At 46.9% G+C, this 18,338-nt stretch overlaps 1 protein-coding gene across 2 annotated transcripts in view; it reads left to right on the top strand.

The window, feature by feature from the left end:
- Window positions 1-18,338, top strand: part of ARMC9 (armadillo repeat containing 9) — a 542,713-nt gene that overhangs the window by 32,972 nt on the left and 491,403 nt on the right. For both annotated transcript variants that reach the window (XM_085635734.1, XM_085635735.1), the window contains exons 5-6: window positions 7,860-8,015; window positions 12,904-12,996. In XM_085635734.1, the coding sequence (XP_085491860.1) occupies window positions 7,860-8,015; window positions 12,904-12,996 (249 nt within the window). The remainder of the gene's footprint in view (window positions 1-7,859; window positions 8,016-12,903; window positions 12,997-18,338) is intronic.

Here is an 18,338-nt window from a genome sequence, read left to right as displayed (position 1 = left end):
ATTGTTCCTAATTTCTTTTGTTATGTAACACTTATGTTATATAATCTGATCTTTTTGCATTGTACAGCATATATCACATCTACCCTGATGAGGGTTTGTGCCCTCTCCTCACTCCACCCCAACAATGTCTGGTGGTTTTATCCTGATTTAGCATTTCTTTGTTTTGTCATTCTTCCACATATTGCCCAGATTGTCTGTATTAGTATGGAATTCCTTCTGTTCCTCCTGTGTAGAGTCCAGTTGCTCTGCCCTAGTGTAGTATTGAACTCTCTCCTCATCAAGCTGTGCAGTGTCCGGCTGTTGTTCAGTAGTGTTGTATTAAACCCTCTGCTCATCAAGCTGTCCATTGTCCAACTGTCACTTCACTAGGGTGGTAGTGAATCCTCTTGTCATCAAGGTATGCTATATCCAGCCACCCTGCCCCAGTGTAGTATTGAACCCTCTCATCATCCAGCTGTGATTGGCCAGCTGCTCTGTCCTATCACAGCACTATTCCGTCTTCTCTTTATAGTGCAGTATCCAACGCATTGTTACCTCTTCTCCTCAAGCTGTGCAAAGCTGGTCCTGGTGTGGTATTGAACCCTCTCATCGTAAAGTAGGGTGCCAGCCGCTGTGCTCTAACATGACATTGTAGCTCTGCTCATCACCATACAGTCTCCAGGTACTAGACTCTAGAGTGACATTGTTTCCAGTTCCCCTCATGTTGCACAGTGTCCCGATGCTCTGCTCTTGTCTTCCTCCGTTCCCTCTCCTCGCTGTGTGGTGTCCAAATCTTTGCTTCTGTCTTACCCTCACTTCATTCTCTGTCTTCTGAGTGCAGTGTTGAGTGCAGTGTTTAACTGTGCTCCTTCCTGTAGCTCCTTATCCTGCAGTGGTATCCTCATTTAGCATCAGACCTTGCTTCTCCTCGTGCTGTGCAGTGTCTGGCAACTCTGCACTATGGTGGCATTGATCCACTCTGCTTCAAGCAATGCAATATCCAGCTGTTTTGCTCTAGTTTCCTCTCCTCTGTATGCAGTGTTTGCGTACTCTCTAGCCTAGAGTGGGTTTGCTCCCTCTCCTCCATACACTGGATAAGGTCCAGGTGTTCTGCCTCTGGGCCGGTATTCCCTCTCACCATTGTGCAGTGTTAGGCTACCCCCCCTCCTGTAGCGCATCATGTTGCAATGGCTTGTTAATCTAGCCCCAGGAATGTGTTCCTCCTCATGCTGTGCAGTGTTCAGCTGCTGTATGCTAGGGTAGCAATATTCCCTCTCCTTGTCATGATGTCCAGTATTCAGCTGCGGTATGCTAGGGTAGCATTGTTCCCTCTCCTTGTCATGCTGTGCAGTGTTCAGCTGCGGTATGCTAGGGTAGCAATGTTCCCTCTACTTGCCATGCTGTGCAGTGTTCAGCTGCGGTATGCTAGGGTAGCATTGTTCCCTCTCCTTGCCATGCCGTGCAGTGTTCAGCTGCGGTATGCTAGGGTAGCAATGTTCCCTCTCCTTGCCATGATGTGCAGTGTTCAGCTGCGGTATGCTAGGGTAGCAATGTTCCCTCTCCTTGTCATGCTGTGCAGTGTTCAGCTGCGGTATGCTAGGGTAGCAATGTTCCCTCTCCTTGCCATGCTGTGCAGTGTTCAGCTGCGGTATGCTAGGGTAGCAATGTTCCCTCTCCATGTCATGCTGTGCAGTGTTCAGCTGCGGTATGCTAGGGTAGCAATGTTCCCTCTCCTTGTCATGCTGTGCAGTGTTCAGCTGCGGTATGCTAGGGTAGCATTGTTCCCTCTCCTTGCCATGCCGTGCAGTGTTCAGCTGGGGTATGCTAGGGTAGCAATGTTCCCTCTCCTTGTCATGCTGTGCAGTGTTCAGCTGCGGTATGCTAGGGTAGCACTGTTCCCTCTCCTTGTCATGCTGTGCAGTGTTCAGCTGCGGTATGCTAGGGGAGCATTGTTCCCTCTCCTTGCCATGCTGTGCAATGTTCAGCTGCGGTATGCTAGGGTAGCAATATTCCCTCTCCTTGTCATGCTGTGCAGTGTTCAGCTGCGGTATGCTAGGGTAGCATTGTTCCCTCTCCTTTTCATGCTGTGCAGTGTTCAGCTGCGGTATGCTAGGGTAGCAATGTTCCCTCTCCTTGTCATGCTGTACAGTGTTCAGCTGCGGTATGCTAGGGTAGCAATGTTCCCTCTCCTTGTCATGCTGTGCAGTGTTCAGCTGCGGTATGCTAGGGTAGCAATGTTCCCTCTCCTTGCCATGCTGTGCAGTGTTCAGTTGCGGTATGCTAAGGTAGCAATGTTCCCTCTCCTTGTCATGCTGTGCAGTGTTCAGCTGCAGTATGCTAGGGTAGCAATGTTCCCTCTCCCTGCCATGCTGTGCAGTGTTCAGCTGCGGTATGCTAGGGTAGCAATGTTCCCTCTCCCTGCCATGCTGTGCAGTGTTCAGCTGCGGTATGCTAGGGTAGCAATGTTCCCTCTCCTTGTCATGCTGTGCAGTGTTCAGCTGCGGTATGCTAGGGTAGCATTGTTCCCTCTCCTTGCCATGCCGTGCAGTGTTCAGCTGCGGTATGCTAGGGTAGCAATGTTCCCTCTCCTTGTCATGCTGTGCAGTGTTCAGCTGCGGTATGCTAGGGTAGCAATGTTCCCTCTCCTTGTCATGCTGTACAGTGTTCAGCTGCGGTATGCTAGGGTAGCATTGTTCCCTCTCCCTGCCATGCTCTGCAGTGTTCAGCTGCGGTATGCTAGGGTAGCATTGTTCCCTCTCCTTGTCATGCTGTGCAGTGTTCAGCTGCGGTATGCTAGGGCAGCATTGTTCCCTCTCCTTGCCATGCTGTGCAGTGTTCAGCTGCGGTATGCTAGGGTAGCAATGTTCCCTCTCCTTGTCATGCTGTGCAGTGTTCAGCTGCGGTATGCTAGGGTAGCAATGTTCCCTCTCCTTGCCATGCTGTGCAGTGTTCAGCTGCGGTATGCTAGGGTAGCAATGTTCCCTCTCCTTGCCATGCTGTGCAGTGTTCAGCTGCGGTATGCTAGGGGAGCATTGTTCCCTCTCCTTGCCATGCTGTGCAGTGTTCAGTTGCGGTATGCTAGGGTAGCATTGTTCCCTCTCCTTGTCATGCTGTGCAGTGTTCAGCTGCGGTATGCTATTGGAGCATTGTTCCCTCTCCTTGCCATGCTGTGCAGTGTTCAGCTGCGGTATGCTAGGGGAGCATTGTTCCCTCTCCTTGTCATGCTGTGCAGTGTTCAGCTGCGGTATGCTAGGGTAGCATTGTTCCCTCTCCTTGTCATGCTGTGCAGTGTTCAGCTGCGGTATGCTATTGGAGCATTGTTCCCTCTCCTTGCCATGCTGTGCAGTGTTCAGCTGCGGTATGCTAGGGTAGCAATGTTCCCTCTCCTTGTCATGCTGTGCAGTGTTCAGCTGCGGTATGCTAGGGTAGCATTGTTCCCTCTCCTTGTCATGCTGTGCAGTGTTCAGCTGCGGTATGCTATTGGAGCATTGTTCCCTCTCCTTGCCATGCTGTGCAGTGTTCAGCTGCGGTATGCTAGGGGAGCATTGTTCCCTCTCCTTGTCATGTTGTACAGTGTTCAGCTGCAGTATGCTAGGGTAGCAATGTTCCCTCTCCTTGTCATGCTGTGCAGAGTTCAGCTGCGGTATGCTAGGGTAGCATTGTTCCCTCTCCTTGTCAGGCTGTGCAGTGTTCAGCTGCGGTATGCTAGGGTAGCATTGTTCCCTCTCCTTGTCATGCTGTGCAGTGTTCAGCTGCGGTATGCTAGGGTAGCATTGTTCCCTCTCTTTGTCATGCTGTGCAGTGTTCAGCTGCGGTATGCTAGGGTAGCAATGTTCCCTCTCCTTGTCATGCTGTGCAGTGTTCAGCTGCGGTATGCTAGGGTAGCATTGTTCCCTCTCCTTGCCATGCCGTGCAGTGTTCAGCTGCGGTATGCTAGGGTAGCAATGTTCCCTCTCCTTGCCATGCTGTGCAGTGTTCAGCTGCGGTATGCTAGGGGAGCATTGTTCCCTCTCCTTGTCATGCTGTGCAGTGTTCAGCTGCGGTATGCTAGGGTAGCAATGTTCCCTCTCCTTGTCATGCTGTGCAGTGTTCAGCTGCGGTATGCTAGGGTAGCAATGTTCCCTCTCCTTGCCATGCTGTGCAGTGTTCAGCTGCGGTATGCTAGGGTAGCAATGTTCCCTCTCCATGTCATGCTGTGCAGTGTTCAGCTGCGGTATGCTAGGGTAGCAATGTTCCCTCTCCTTGTCATGCTGTGCAGTGTTCAGCTGCGGTATGCTAGGGTAGCATTGTTCCCTCTCCTTGTCATGCTGTGCAGTGTTCAGCTGCGGTATGCTATTGGAGCATTGTTCCCTCTCCTTGCCATGCTGTGCAGTGTTCAGCTGCGGTATGCTAGGGGAGCATTGTTCCCTCTCCTTGTCATGTTGTACAGTGTTCAGCTGCAGTATGCTAGGGTAGCAATGTTCCCTCTCCTTGTCATGCTGTGCAGAGTTCAGCTGCGGTATGCTAGGGTAGCAATGTTCCCTCTCCTTGTCATGCTGTGCAGTGTTCAGCTGCGGTATGCTAGGGTAGCATTGTTCCCTCTCCTTGTCATGCTGTGCAGTGTTCAGCTGCGGTATGCTAGGGTAGCATTGTTCCCTCTCCTTGTCATGCTGTGCAATGTTCAGCCGCCTGTCCTAGTGTGACATTTTTCCTCCTCATACTACACACTATTGTGTTGCTCTGAACTAGGGTTCTTATCTCAAAATAGAGAGGATGAAAATGCACCCAAATGTCCCTCCTACAAACAACTCATAAATCACATGAAAGTAGGGTGCCTGCAGAGAAGATCAAAGATGCATGAGGGAGACCACCACCTAGATTATAGGAGGGGTTAGTCAAAAGAACAGCTATACTGAGCGAGGGTCAATTTTAAAATGGGAAGCCCATCCATAATGGAAGAGGATGCCTCACACACATATTAGTGTCCTGCTTCATCATCGGCATCCTCTCCCTTACTGGTAAGATGATACTACCAGGGCGGACTCAACCTCTGCCAACACTAGGCAAAAGGAGGGCGTTCTTAAATAAAACTACTGGACAATGCGGAATCCAGACAATCTAAAAATGCCTTATGGTTCCTCGGTGATCACCTTTATTTGTGAGGACTCTAGGTATGTCTAAAAACACTTATCTTGGTGGGTAAAGAGAGCGCAGTGGCTCAGACCCGTATGCTACTCACCAACATGTTTCTTCCCTCAATAATTAGCCAACCTGGTCTGCTGCATTCGTCAGGGCTAAAGGATGCCTACAACAATCACCAATTAGCTTAGTTTATTCGAACTTGATAATGCAAGTGCATCACCACATAACGCAATCACCCAGATGAATCCTATCGGGTTTTCTTTGCAAACGATTTTCGCAAAAGACCTAGATTTTAGGGGATACCAGTAGGCTTCCATTAAGGATGGCCTTCCCATTTTAAAACTGACCCTCTCTTAGTATAGCTTTTCTTTGGACTAACCCCTCCTATAATCTAGGTTGTTGTCTCCCTCGTGCATCTCCGATCTTTTCTGCAGGCACCCTACTTTCATGTGCTTTATGCTCTGAACTAGGGTACCATTGTTTCCTCTCCATGTTCTGCTGTGCTGCTCCAGCTTCTCTTCCCTAGAGAGAATTGTTCGCTTTTCTCAAATTGTAGTGTTCAACTACCCACCTTCCCGTGGCTCTTTGTTACCCAGCTGTATGTTGATCACGCTGTGCAGTGAGGAGCTGCTCTGTACTATGATAGCATTATTCCCTCTCCTTGTTATGCTATGGGAAGTTCAGATGTTCTAGATTGTTCCCTCCCTTTGCCCCACTGTACTATGTCTAGTAGATCTGCTCTAGTATGTTTCCTGTCCTCCCCGCAGTGTTGAGCCAACCTGCCTTCCAGTAGCCTGACGTAGTGCTGTGGTGTGCTGCTCAGCCTCAGGACTTTCTACTTCTTCACGCTGTTCATTGTCGGGCTCCTCTGAACTAGCGTAGCATTGTTCCCTCTCCATGTAATACTGTGCAAATCCACCTGCCCTGCCCTAGTGTGGCATTGTTCAATCTTCTCACCACCACGTGCAGTGTTCAGGTAGCATGGCATTGATCCTCTCCTCCTTCGCTTGTGCAGTGCCCAGCTGCTGTGCCCTGGTACTCCTAACCCTGTGGCGATAGTTTACCCCCGATCTAGTAGTTTCACATACTACAGGTGCATGCTAGTCTAGGTAAAGGACCTTGTTCAATGCCCCTCTCTTCTGCTATAGTGGGTCATTGTTTCCTCCTTACCTTGTGCTGTGTTATGCAGTGGCATAACGAAACTGGAGGAGGTCCCGGGCCAAAGTAGACATGGAGTGTGCCCCCAGGGCTTCAGACCCCATGAGGATCTCTCAGACCAGGGGCCTGCCGCCTGTGCACAGTGCTGGATGGGCCCCCGGGAGCTCAGGCCCCCTGGAGCTCAGAGCCCCCCGCACAGCGGGGGCTAATGATATGCCACTGGTTCTGTGTCTAATTCATTTGCTCTGTTGTGACATTGTTCCCTCACTGTACAGTTTCTAGCTGCTGCACCCTGGAGTGACTGTTCCCACTCCTCCTCACCTTGTACAGTATTCGACTACCCTACCCCAGTGTGTCCATCTGTCCCGCCCTAGTGAGGCATTGTTCTCCCTCTTCACTGTGCAACAGTCTACAATGTTCTTCTGTAGCTCGTCATACTGTAGTGGTATGCTGATGTAGCCTCCGAAACCTGCCCTTCCCCAGGCTGTGCAGAGTCCCACTGCTGTGCACAAGGATGGCTTTGTTCTTTTCCTCTTCATACTGTGCAGTGCTCAGCTGTCCTGTCCTAATGTGACATCCTACCTCTCCTCACCATGGGCACTGTTCGGCCGTTCTACCTTACTGTGGCATTGTTCCCTCTCCTCACTCTATAGTATCCAGCTGCTTTACCCTGCTCTGTCATTGCTCCCTGTCCTCCTGGTGCGGTGTTGACTTACTCTACCTACCCCTAGATCCTCATACTGCAGTGTATGCAGATCTGGCCTCAGAAACATATTCTTTCCCATACTGTGCAGTGTCCAGTTGTTCTGTACTAAGGTTGCATTGTTCTCTCTCCTCACTGTAAAGTGTTCATCTGCTCTGTACTAGTCTGCCATTGCTCCATGTCCTCTCTGTGCAGTGTTGGGCTACCCTACCTACCTCTACCATCCCCATACTGCGCAGTGTTCCGCTGTACTATACGACAAATGCATTGTTCTCTCTCCTCAATATAAAGGGTTCAGCTGCTCTGCCCTGGTCTGTCTTTGTTCCCTCTCTCTGCTGTGCAGAGTTGGGCTTCCCCACCAGCGGTGTGCTCATCCTACCTCGGGACAACCTTACACCTCTCTCTCTGCAGTGTTTGACTGACTGAATAGTATCCTATTCCCTTCCTCTCCTTCTTGAGCCTTGTCTTTATCTTCCCCCGCCTTCGCATGACCCTCTTCTCTGATGTCTTTCACCAGTGTTGATGCACTCTGTCTTTGTTGATCGTCTTATTCCTTTTCACTCATTTGTGCTGTGTGCCCGGCCCCATCATGATACTGCTTTCTCTTATTTCTTCAATGTCCACATGGCCATTTTCCAAGCTTTCACTAAGCAGTATCCACTTGCCTTGTCCTCATATTGCCCTCTTCGTTTAGTGTTGTCCATGTTCCACATCTTAGTGTAGATCTCCTAATCTAGCAGTGTCCATGTGTACCACCTGTGCACCCTCTTTGCCTGGCTGTGTTCACATGCTCTGCCACTTGTGACCCTCACTGTGTTTTTCTGTCCTGCTGAAAAGCAGTGGTCATCATTCCCATTGGCCATTAATTACTTCCTGCTTGCTCTTTTTTTCTCTATAGGATCGTGCTGATATTGATGACCGAATCTCTCACTTTAGGACCTACTTGGAGACAAGCGGAGCTGCCCTCAGCCAGACCACAGAATTTCTGCCGTTCTATGCCTTGCCTTTTGTGCCTAACCCCACTGTGCATCCTTCATTCAAAGACCTCTTTCAGGTACAGTAGTCACTTCATTGTATTATTTTTTTGGACTGGACACTACCTCCAGCCCAACCATGAACCCTCGTCTGCTCCTGTATAAGGCTACATAAATCTCTTCTTTTATTAGCAACTGTCCAGCCTTGGTAGCAACTCTGAGGCAATAAAACACTGTATTTTAGAGTAGGCCTTCTGATCTCCACAGGTCATTTGGTTATTCCATTTTGTGACTGGCCGATAGGGGTCACTGCTGGAGCATTTTGTCTGTCTAGCGAATTTAGAGACTGTGGACACCTACAGGTCGTACCGTCCAGTAGACAGGCCATTGACACTGTGATGATCTAGCAGCCACCAGCCAATCCTTACTGGTGGCTGATGTCCCTCCTATTACCTCAGGCACCGAGAGTCCTCTGCATTTTAACCTCTCCTTGCGACCTACTTAAAGTCCGTCCATATCTCTCTGGCCATTGTTGCCACCTTTGTCTGCATCATGTTGTAGAAGCCACAAACGATGGCATCAGTTTGCACGATTCATGGAAGAGAAAACATTTGTCTGTAAAAGGAAAGCTTGGGACTGAATATGTGCTGTCTTATAATAAACAATGTGATTCTACCCTATCTAAATAAAACTATCTAGTATTTTTCGTTTTTGTTTTTTAATATTAAGTGATGATAAATGAGGTGTGTTTAGTGATCCACGAAATGTCATGGAAAAGCACTATGTGTTTTTAAAATATGTGCTGTCTTAGCCACACGTGGTCATAGCAACTCAAAATGATCGACCCCTGCTAACTATGCCAAACAAGCTACTTGTGAGGCTTTATAGTCCAGCAGACCACCATCAACAAATGCAGCCAAAATGGACTGTATGAATGTGCTGCTGTACAGGCCTGTAATTCACACGAGGCGCACTATCCTGCAGCAGCTGGATCCCAAGTTATTTGTGGGATCAAAGATGAATAGATATTTGGAGACTGTTTCACTCTCTTCAGTTATGATTACAAAGGGAGAAGGGTCTTAGAAGCTGTGCTTGTTGATCTTGAGCATGTTTGAAAAGATAAAATGGTCCTCAAGTCTTGGCTATTTTATGAGGCCCGATTAAAAGGACGAACCATCACCAGCTCTCACTCTTTTGAGATATTCTTCAAAGGACTGACGGCGGTACTCGCAGATTTGATTTCAGGTATGTGTTAAGTGTTCATTCACCACAAGCAGTGCTTTAAATGGGAAGAAATAAGTGCAGGTACTCATTAAAATGAGATACAGGTGTAGTGAGGGGGCGGGGCTAGGGGCGGGGCTAAAGGCCAGACATGATGATACTTAACGACTTCTGTAGTAGTTGCAGCATATACCAAAACACATGAGAAATGTGTTTATATAAACAAAGCAAGTTAACTTATTACACAAAATGAAAGAGAAATGCCATAATATGTTAATATTTCCTTTTTTTTTTGCAATAGTTGCACCTTTTGAATATCATACTGTTAATTGCTATATGGCACAATACTATATATTTTTGAGCATGCGAGTAGGAAGAAACTGAAAATACCCCCACTTCGAACAAAAGATCTTATGGCACCAAGTAAATGAAGCAAACCATCATGACCCTCCCCAGAAGAAATCTCTTGTCTCTTCCATCGATCTATCCATTCATCCTTTCATCCTACCATTTACCTGCTGATGTCCGCCATTTAACCTTTACATTCTATTGTCTAGTCAGTCTTTCATCAATCATTCAGCTTTTCACCATTCCGTCTATCCACCCTATCCATCTACAAACCTAACCATTCATCCTTTCACTCATCCATCTCTTTATCCACCTTTTCCCGCACCCATCAATCCATTCGCTCATCCATCCATCAACCCTTTCACTCTTATTCCATCCACCTTTTCATTCCATCCACCCTTTCACTCATCCATCATCCACCCTTTCATTCATCCATCCAATCTTTCACTTATCCACCCATCATCCGCCCTTTTAGCCAATCATCCACCCTCTTTCACCCATTCATGCTTTCACTCATCCATCCATCTATTCATCCATACATCCACCCTTGCTCACTCATCCATCCACTCACTCACTCACCCACCCACCCACCTTTTTTTCCTGGTTTATGAATCTTTGTCGCCGAGCAGACATGTACACACAAAGTGCCACCCATTTTCTTTAAAATACCTCCTGAGAGTGTCTTGATTCTCTCTCTCTTTCTCTCACTTTTTTCTTACAAAAACAGGCATACACACAAACATAGCAGACACACAAGGGCAGAGATTACATGAGCACCAGTTACATTACAGAAAGTCACATTAATTTTTGTTTTAGGCCTAGGACAATTAAGTCATTTGCTCAGAATCACAGGATCTTGAGCTGAAGCTGGGACTCAAACCTATTTTCATAGTTCCTTGTTAGGCAGCTCTGACCGGCCCTAACATTACATCCTCTCAATGTTCCTATCTGGGAAAGATGCCTCCCAGCCGATGCAAACATAAACCCCCCACCAAGACCTGAAAGACACTGGTGCTAACAGGCACACAGCAAGTCCAATTCACTAACTCTCCCCCTTTCCCAGCAAACTATAGCTTCAGAGCGCTAGCCTGGACAGGGAGCAGGGAAGAAAAGCAGAGAGACCCTTAGGCACCATCCCATCGCCCAATGTCCGCTTTACCAATCTGATGCTGGGTAGCGTGTAATACCCCCCTCGCCCCCTTCACAGACTCGTGCTGAGAGGTTGATTCATCTCGGGTGTCACGCTGTTATTAGATTTGTGGGGTAGGGTTATAGGCTCAGAGTCCCACACCTACAGTGTGATTGACTGGACAGTGTCTGATTGGACCCTTCACTTTTATTCCCGGAGGGCCACAGGGCATTCACAACCCTAAACAGCCCTTAAGTGATGGTAATGAGCCGCTGCTGGATTGCTCAGCAGTGGCTCCATTCAGAGGCATACACTGCCCCTCCCTCCATTCTGCCTTCTCTTTTTCGGCAGCAGCCGATCAGAGCACTTTCTGCGCAGCACAGGCTCCAGTGCCATCGAGCCTGCACTGCCTGACTTTCCCCTGACTACCTGTACTGTCCTTGGTGTAGGAAAAGTTCCGGTACTCAAAGGGAGAAAAATAAAAAGTGGCGGTACTCCGTACCGGTGAGTACCGGCCCATTTAAAGCACTGACCACAAGTGGCATTTTGGCACTGGGACTCTTTGTGTTTAAGGCATAATTGAAAGGCAGAATGGTCACCAGACCTGGGGTATTGTGCCTGAAAGGTGTCTGAAATGACTGCAGAGTCCTCAAGCTTAGACCTTTTTACCTGTGGCATACTGAAAAGTGTTGAAAGTACTTCAAGCTAGAGCCGGTGTCTGAGCCACATTTGAACGGGGTTCCAGATCCAGACTGTCGTCATAAGTAGGTCTATCTGCACGTGCAGTGATGCAGGGTCTATGGCTGATTTTACAGAATAGAGAGGCAATGTCTAATTCGTAGTCTAAGCGAATGAATAGGAATATTGTAGTAAAAGTATTTTTCACTACTATCAACCAGCCTTTCTTCAATGAGGAGTCAGATACTTGAATCTTTGCAGAAAAATGCTTTATTTCATATATATCCATAATCATAAAGTGAGTTGACAGCCAACGCGTTTCGCTCCCACAATGAGGAGCTTCTCCAGGGCTGTAGACCAAAATTACATATTCAGTCATAACATCAAAAAATACAATTAAAAACAGAGAAAAGAAAGACTAATTATAAATGCATAATCCAAAGAACCCCAAAATGGATGCTTTTACAGCGGGGCAACTACAGCACACAAATGCAAAATACGTTTGGGCCAGGGAAACGTGATACATACCCTGAATCACATTTTAGAATAATATTTACATAAATTACAGACACAAATTCTGAGCCCATCACCTTGTCTAAAACCAAGAAAAGGCAAGCGGCCATACATTTTGTCATATTGTTAATATTCTTTATGTGGGAAGGGACCAGTACTCCTGTGGTCCTCATTTTCCAACTTACTTATTCAAGTTATAAATACTAATTTAATGTAACTCTGTAAGGAAAAGTCTACCTTAACGAGTAGTAACACAGTTAATCCATACTAAAGTCAAGATAAGTTTTGTAACAGAAGCTGCAAGACCTTCTATATAGTTGTAAAATGTAGCACTGAGCCAAGAGTGCAGTTTGTACACTTTACGAAATTTGTTTTATTTTGTTCTTTTATGGAAAATCTAATAAAAGTATTTGAATGATCCAATGTTAAAAAAAAAATATATATATATATATATACACAAATTATATACTCTCTTCCTGATACAAAAATGTAATCGCTATTGGCTTCTCTTTTATACGTGAGTACACCCCCGTTGAGCAGGAATCTTATGCAAATGAGAGCAGCATGTAGTAATAAAGGTCAATAAATAGCATCAAAAAGTTTGATCTCCAGATAACTGAAAAAATACCAATGCTTGACAATGAACTTCTTGTATGAACTAGACTGAAAAGTGTAGAGGAGGGCAAAGGAAAAACACCTCAACGGCGCATACCCACCCGCCTCAATACTATAGTCAATAAAGATTAGAAAACATATTAGGAGGACTTCCAAAGTGAATAAGAGTGAAGCTGTTATCTAAGTTACAATTGAATAAGAAACATGTTGTTTATGCACCTTTGTGTAGCCTTTACCCCTGCTCTCTGCTGCCTCTATTTTGTAAAATTGCCGAGTGCTGTTTCAGGTTGTTGGACGACTGACCTGTGGAGTTGGACAATATATACAAAATCCTTTTGATACTCCTTGGATAGTGCGGAACAGCAGACCTTCGTTGTTATTTCTATGTGTATCGGTGCCATGGCTGATGGTGACACTTTCATGAGAGTTACAGTTTCAATATTGACTTTTTCTGTTTTCCTCAGGATTCTTGGGCCCCAGAGCTGCAGATAAGGCTGGAGAGGTTTCTGTCACAGACGCTTAAGGCTGGCAACACCCCAAGACTTCTTACAATATATGTATCCTTTAAAGGTAGTAGAGAGCGCAGTAAACAAAGCTGGACTCTTTATAGGCTATTGCTTCATTGGAGACAGTCTTCTGGCTGCAAGCGTTTTATTGGGTCTCCTAATTTACACATATAGCTTCTGAGCCCATTTTAACTCCGTGCAAAAGCATTGAGGCCGGGCACCCCGAGTCTGCAGTCGGCCTGGTGAGCAGTGATGGGAAGGGTTCTCATGCAGTTCTCTTTATCCCATCTGCTGAACCTCCTCTCTCCTTGAAACTGAAAACTGCTCTTCAAGTACTTTGGGCCTCATTCGAGTTTGTCGGTCCTCCAGCGCCGTCGCAACTGCGCTGTCTGCTGGAGGCCTGCCAAAGCCGGGGTGCATGGTGGAAAGGCAACTCAGAATATGCTCGGCAGTGCCGCTGCGGCACGCCAGCATCTTCCTGCCTCTGACCGCCACACTCGTAATACTGCGGGCAGGCCTGCAGTGTGGCGGTGGTCGTACTGCGACCACGAGCATGGCGGTCGTATGGACTACTGTGCTCGTAATAAGGCCCTTTATCTTAAATTATAGCCGTTATTCCAGGGATTGAGCGATTCGGACCTTACAATTCAATATCTGTTTCTACTATTGTGATGATTTGAATTGTTTTTGATTGTAATTTTTCTGGGTGACAAAATTGCTCCATGACTTGACGCAATTCTTCACTGTAAAGTTCAACCCCACCTACGGCGCAATTATGAGTTGCATGGAACAAGAGCGCTGGAATGACTGGCTGCAGTCAGCTGCTGTGCCCCTGCATCAGTCAATTGCAAGTTTCAGTCCCAAGAATGGAAAATAACCCCTGTACCTTTCCATGATCAGGTCTTTTCTGCATGTTTCATCGTACTTTTAGTAAGTGGTACATGGGAATATGGGTTATGAGGGGCAGTCAGGAGGGTGGGGAGTTTGAGTCAGTGACTGTTGAGGTGGAGTGTTAGGCACTCATTCATGCCTTGGGCGGAGAGGAGATTAGGGCCAGGCTGTGCTTGAAATCTCTGCCCCACCAGCGTGCAATGTTACTGGTTGCCGATTCATGCCTGGTAAAATTGGGCTTTCTGTTCCCACATCCAGTAATCCCAGGTGCATAAACACCGTCCACGTATGATCAGAGAGAGGGGTAGCCCCCCTCCCACATATATCACGCCTCCCGACGTAACCGTCCCTTAAGCTTGAACTCTTCAGGGCCTATTCAAAAACTGTATTTTATAATTCGTAAAGTAGTACTGCAGTAGTCCTACTCACTTAATATAAAATACTCTTCAGAAACCCATGTGTGGAGATCTCCGACCTCTCCTTTGTTTTCTGTGCAGAGATTTCTACCCATGTCTTGGAGATCTCTGTTCACGTAGGTATATGTTTTTGTCGTGAATGTTGGTGGGACCACGGATAGTAGCTGAAAAATGGGGAATACTTACTATTAAGAGGATGTAGGGAGGGGTAATGAGAGGTTTAGGGAGGGACTTTTACAAACTTCCACCCACAAAAGAGTAATTGCAATTCACAAACTACACTTCTCAAGTCACTATAGCCCTGAAGGGCACAAAACAGTAGTAAACGTGCTCCAGCAAAGCCTTGGACTGTCTTGCACCACACATGGCCATGTGAAAATAATAGAGAAAAGGACTTCAATAGCTACCCATTGGAAATAATGTTACAATTGTTTAATATAGATTTTTAATTTGAATATATATATTATTTATTCTATTTAAATACTATTAATAATTATTTAAAAATAATAATTAACATTTTTAAAAAATATATTAGATTACTTTTTAAACTGGTATTAAAAATGAATTAAGATGAATTAAACACAACCTTTAAAATAATAAAAATGTTAGTGAGGGTGATTTTATTTTGTTGAAACAATATTTATACAATAAATTTATATATTTCAATTATTAAACATTTATTATGAAGGGTTAATCTGCACTAAAATAATTTTATATTATTAGTTCCTAGGGAAAATAATTATTTACATTTAGTTAAAATTTATATTTAATATCAGATATATATTTTTTAATTAATAAAGTTTATTCATTTCCCTATACTTTACCATGGGGAGATCTCCAGCACAGTGGCGGAGATCTCCACGTATGTGTGTAAAATTACTAGTGGTAACATTACACTTGTAAATTCAGTCTTAGATCTCGCCACCCCCTGAACTGAGAAGGTGGAGACACGCAAGTCTACACTTAGTTGTAAATCTACACTCAGAAATGCTGAATAGTGTAAAACTTACATCTAGGAGAATGAGTACATTTACACATAGGTAAATCTACATGTGTAAATGTACCTTTGTAACTAGCGGCCCACTGTCTTCTCTGGTTATTCTGTGTCTGATCTCGAAAGTACACCTGTCAAGTCTTACCAAACCGTTTGCTTAGTATCTGAAGAGGATACGTTGATTTACGTTTCTGTAACCACACATTTGTTGTAGTACCAAGCAATTTACAAATAATATGACATAACTAATTCATTTCCGATCCTATTGTACCTTGAACACTACACTACAATGGCTACATGCGTTTCAGGGCTGTATTAGTTTTCCACAAAAGGTGTACCTAATACAGAAGGTGCCTGAAAATTCAGTTTATTGCAGTGTTAATCTACGAAGAAGACATATAACAGTGTGTGATGCTATTCTGCCGCTTAGGCTTGCTGGCAGTCAGATGTGCTCTGTTTCCTCTAGACTCGTGTCATGGCCCGCACCGTTGGGAAATTATTGTTCAGTTCAAAACATTGGTTATAGAAAGAAGGAACCTGCACTGCCCCATTCTGCTCTATTTGATGTGAGTTTTCCAATTCCTAATCCTCCTCTCCATCAATCAATCAATCAATCAGAACATTTATAAAGCGCACTACGTACCCGTGAGGGTCTCAAGGCGCTGGGGGGGGATGCTGCTACTACTCGAATAGCCAGGTCTTGAGGCATCTTCTGAAGGATAGCAGGTCCTGAGTCTGCCGTAGGAGGATGGGGAGGGTGTTCCAGCTCTTGGCAGCAAGGTGGGAGAACGGTCTGCCGCCTGAGGTCGCTCTTGGACGCGGGGCACTGTGGCGAGGGCGAGGTCGGTGGAGCGGAGCTGGCGGTTGGGGGTGTAGAAGTTGAGTCATCTGTTGAGGTATGCTGGTCCGGTGTTGTGGAGTGCCTTGTGTGCATGGGTGAGGAGCTTGAAGGTGATCCTCTTGTTGACGGGGAGCCAGTGCAGGTCTCTTAGGTGGGGTGTGATGTGGCTGCGTCAAGGGATATCGAGGATCAGGCGTGCTGAGGCGTTTTGAATGCGTTGGAGTCGTTTTAGGAGTTTGGACGAGGCTCCTGCGTAGAGGGCGTTTCCGTAGTCCAACCTGCTGCTGACGAGGGCCTGGGTGACCGTTCTTCTTGTTTCGGTGGGGATCCACCTGTAGATCTTGTGGAGCATGCGGAGGGTGTTGAAGCAGGAGGACGAGACGGCGTTGGCCTGCTTTGTCATGGAGAGAGTAGAGTCGAGGATGAACCCTAGGTTGTGTGCGTGGTCGGTGGGTGTTGGGGCTGTTCCCAGTGCGGTCGGCCACCAGGAGTCGTCCCAAGCCGAGGGGGTGGAGCCGAGGATGAGGACTTCCGTCTTGTCCGAGTTTAGCTTCATTTGGCTGTTCTTCATCCACTCGGCAACGGCTTTCACTCCTTCGTGGAGGTTGGTTTTGGCGGTGAGGGGGTCCTTGGTGAGGGAGAGGATCAGCTGGGTGTCGTCGGCGTAGGAGATGATGTTGAGGTCATGCAGTCGGGCGACGTGGGCGAGTGGTGCCATGTAGATTTTGAACAATGTTGGGCTGAGGGATGAACCCTGGGGTACGCCGCAGATGACCTTAGTGGCTTCGGAGCGGAAAGGGGGGAGGCGTACGCTCTGTGTTCTGCCAGAGAGGAAGGAGGTGGTCCAGTCCAGGGCCTTGTCTTGGATCCCAGTGTCGTGGAGGCGTGTGCGTAGGGTGTGGTGGCAGACAGTGTCGAAGGCAGCTGACAGGTCCAGGAGGATGAGGGCCGAGGATTCTCCTTTGTCCAGCAGGGCACTGATGTCATCGGTGGTGGCGATGAGGGCAATTTCGGCGCTGTGGTTACTGCGGAATCCAGAATGGGATGAGTCCAGGATGCTGTTCTCCTCGAGGTAGCGGGTCAGTTGTTTGTTGACGGTCTTCTTGATGACCTTCGCTGGGAACAGGAGCAGGCAGATGGGCCGGAAGTTCCCATGTGAACTTTATATGAGATTTAGGGGCCTTCGACCTGGACTTATTGGGTTTGTCCCAACAGCTTTTGAGCCTTTCTTCAATGGTTCTCTGATATGAGGAGTCCTTATGTGTCTGCGCACCACTCTTTTTCAAATTGCCTGCAGGCCTTTCTTGACCAGAGGAACCCAACCTGTGCCTAATGCTTGTGTTGTCCTGCAGTGCCTTGAGACTTAAAAGGCTGTTTATTTCGTCCAGAGGTGCCTTTTAAAAAGCCTTTCAGAGGAATTGCACTTAGCTTGCCATCTTAGGTATCCTTGCAGGGACGTTTTGCACTGTTTTGTCCTGTCCATCGAGCTTCTGTAAGCCCCTATTAGGCTTTGGTCATGGGATGCAACACTTGACTTGGGTATCTGATTGGACTAGGTGCTCTAGTGGGGTCTTCTTTCCATCAACTGTATGTCTACTGTGCTCTATACTGAGACGGTTTGTCCTTGTGACGACTCCTGCTTCCTGCGCTTGTGTGAAACATTCCTAAGAGCAATGAAGGTGGACCTGTGAGTGTTGGCCGTGAGGTCTCGCGTGGCCTAACCATGAGGGGACACTGAAGTTCTTTCTCTTTTTGTGCAAATATTGCTGTGTCATGATTCAGCTGTGCAGGGGTTACTAGATTCTCACTTCCCGAGTTTGGGCACTCCTTATTGGCTTTTGTGGACTTGGTGTTTTCGAAGCCCCTAGGTGGCCCCACTGCTGGACCCAATTAACAGTTGCAGCCCTCTCGCTTTTCTGCTACTTTTCCACAGCTTTTACCATAACTGAGCATTGTGGCTCCACTGCAGGACAGGCCATATTGCTTTATTAGGTCATTTAGAGCGGAACCTTGACAATACTGTATTTCTTTTGAGTCTCCTATGTAAGTGTTGGCTCATCATCCTCCACAGTGTGGCCTAAGGGTGGTTGTGTAGTCCCCAAATGCTTCTCTCCAAGATGACCCTTAGAGAGCCTTTGTCTGGCCATTGTTGCTCTTTCCTTCACGAATGGGCCTTGGTTGGAATCATCTGTGAGGCTCTCTGTACAACTGTCACTACCCTAATTAATCAGGTGCCCTGCTTGTCTATTTT

This window comes from Triturus cristatus, chromosome 11 (genome assembly GCF_964204655.1).
Source record: "Triturus cristatus chromosome 11, aTriCri1.1, whole genome shotgun sequence".
Classification (NCBI taxonomy): domain Eukaryota; kingdom Metazoa; phylum Chordata; class Amphibia; order Caudata; family Salamandridae; genus Triturus; species Triturus cristatus.
Note: the sequence above shows the minus strand (reverse complement) of the source record. Positions and strands in the feature narration are given on the sequence as shown.